At 40.8% G+C, this 2,603-nt stretch overlaps 1 protein-coding gene across 1 annotated transcript; it reads right to left on the reverse strand.

Moving 5' to 3' along the window:
* Positions 1-29: 29 nt before the first annotated feature.
* LOC121964911 (insulin gene enhancer protein ISL-3) lies at positions 30-1,336 on the reverse strand (the record flags this gene model as incomplete). Its single annotated transcript, XM_042515088.1, has 3 exons — positions 1,279-1,336; positions 687-876; positions 30-300 (listed from the first exon to the last, which is right to left on the reverse strand). Coding segments are annotated over exons 1-3 (519 nt in total), but the record flags the coding sequence as incomplete, so codon positions are not given.
* Positions 1,337-2,603: the final 1,267 nt, after the last annotated feature.

The following is a 2,603-nucleotide window of genomic DNA, read 5'->3' on the forward strand; positions in this document are numbered from 1 at the left end:
AGAAGAAGAAGAAGAAGAAGAAGAAGAAGAATCCGACCTGCCAGGTGCAGCGGTCTGCTGGAGTGGATGTGTCCGGGGCTGATGGGGCTTCCTGCGGAGCTTCTCTCCAGCAGCAGGCTGTGGTCCGCCCGGCACAGCAGCTCGTCTTCCCGCAGGGAGAACTCGTCTCCCGGCAGCAGCTGCCTGCTGCACACCGAGCACCGAAAACACTCGATGTGGTACACGTTATCCCGGGCTCTCATCACCAAATCGCTGCTGCTGAATCCCAGATTGCATTTTGCGCATTTTATTCCAAACAACCTGGAAAGTTGTGGCAAATTGTGCAATAATTAAAAACCTGCGAGAAATGTAGAAAATAACAACAATCGGCTGATAACTTGTAACTTCTGGAGATGTGAGTTAAAGGCTGTTATGCTGTATATATTTTTTTTATTTGAATGGATAAAAATAGCTTTGAGCGTATTTTCCTATTTTTAAAACATGGTAAACCGCGCAGTCAACCTGTGTGTTATAATTGTCGTCTGTTTTTGTGCACTTTTTTAAAAAAAAAATGTATGTCCAAATTTGTCTTTTTTAACACTGGGTTGGACCTAGTTCTTAACGTAGCCTATTCAAACATGTTAAACTTTGCATTTAAGTTGTTAAATATAATTCAGCCTGTGCGGGACATATTTCCAAACTCCTACCTTACATAATCTCTTTTGCAATAGGTTTTGCCATCCCGGACGAAACAAGTGCAGGTCTCATCCAGGTACTGACTGCACTCTGCACACTTCAGGCAGGCAGCATGCCACTCCAGGTCGGGTGAGACTCTCAGTATGTACTGGTCATGGATCTGACTTCCACATCCTACACACATCGCGAATCCTGGCTTCTCTGCAAAGAACCCACAGTATTGTTATTACACACGGACAATGCAGCCAAATATCACAAATTACTGCAGCATTTAGCTACTCTCTTTTTAAATGTTAAAGTCCAGTCTGCGTGTGTCAGCTTTGCAGTGCATTCCTCTATTTTGCAGACTGGACAAGTCTTGATGTTATGTAACAGATGAAGACTTTTCTTGTATTCGTCAACCACAACGACGAATTGTTTCATTTCTAAAAAGTGCCTCCAAAATGCACAGCCAACGAAATTATACTGCGCGACATGCATCATCAATAAAATAACTTCAGTAATCGCTGCACTGCTGAATATATCATGTAGCCCATAATACCACACCGCGACGAAAACAAAATCTGCCACTTAAAACTCCACCGAGCAGTTTAGCGGACTTACTTTTGGAATGATCCCCCATATCACCCAAGAAAGAAGAGCTGAAAATAATATCCACCATACAGGACGGATAAAGGGGATTGTGGTAGATGCAGAAAAGATGTGAGGAGATGACTGGCCCTTCGGCTGCCTCCCTGATAACGTGTGTCTCTCCGGACTGGGAGGGTGCGAGGGGAGGGGGGCGACGAAGTTGCAGGGTCCCACACGCTGCTGCTCTGACGTCATGACGTCAACACCGGACTCTCCAATCGCTTTACTGCATCTATCTCTCTCAACCTGTGAAAAAAAATCCAGTGTGTATTTGTGTATGTCAAAAGCTTAAGGATGCAGATGTTCATGTTTTGTTTTGTGTTGGTTTAAAAAAAAAAAAAAAAAAAGATTCAAAGCGATTTTTTTTACAGCAACATGGAACCGTTTCGATCCAGTTATTCAGACGCACATAAATTTCATGATGCTGATAATCATCATCATCATTATCAACAACATCATCTTATACTAAAAAAATGTTGCAAATATTCTGCATCTAAAATACCACTACGAAAAACAAAAACAAACAAAGGTTACTGTACTTGGTCACACCATGAGATAATAACTTAGTGTTAGGGCAGACCTATTATTAGGTCTACAATCTAATACAAAAAAATCATAGATTGTTAAACTGTCCTGCGCAAATTCACATAAGGCCATGTTTTCGCCTGGTTTCGGGATTTTCATATCGCTCCCATACATTTCTGTTTGGATTTTAGGTGTTCTGAATATCCGGATCTAACATAAAAACCATTTCCATGTCATGATGGGAAAATTCTATTTCTTGTGACCTCAAGAGTTGAATTATTGGCCTTTGACTTGCAGCCAAAAATAGCGCAGAATACTGCCTTGGTGTATAGATAGATAGATAGATAGATAGATAGATAGATAGATAGATAGAAAAAGCAACCCCAACATGACATCTTCTTGCAGTAATTTGTCTTTTAGACATGAACTCAGCAAGATCAGAGGACAGTTGACAGGTCTCCTGTGCTCCGTCCAGGTTGCTCATCTACTCGAGAACAAGGCCATCTGTTGGAGGAAAAGCAGAAATGCATGTATCAGCAAGGAGGGGAGCACACAGTGGACTGAACTTAAATTCAATCCATGCATCTGTCTGTCTGTCTCTAAATGAGCACGAAGAGTAAAGCCCTCAACTAAAATTCCGTCTCGCAAATCTAATTCAATTATATCAAATTTAAGTCTTAATGGTAATGATATAAAATGCCATTGGTCTGAAAAATAAATATATGCATATATTTGTTTAAAATCAAATTTGGGTTTTTTAATTAGATTCACAA

This window comes from Plectropomus leopardus, unplaced genomic scaffold (assembly GCF_008729295.1).
Source record: "Plectropomus leopardus isolate mb unplaced genomic scaffold, YSFRI_Pleo_2.0 unplaced_scaffold17714, whole genome shotgun sequence".
Taxonomy (NCBI): domain Eukaryota; kingdom Metazoa; phylum Chordata; class Actinopteri; order Perciformes; family Serranidae; genus Plectropomus; species Plectropomus leopardus.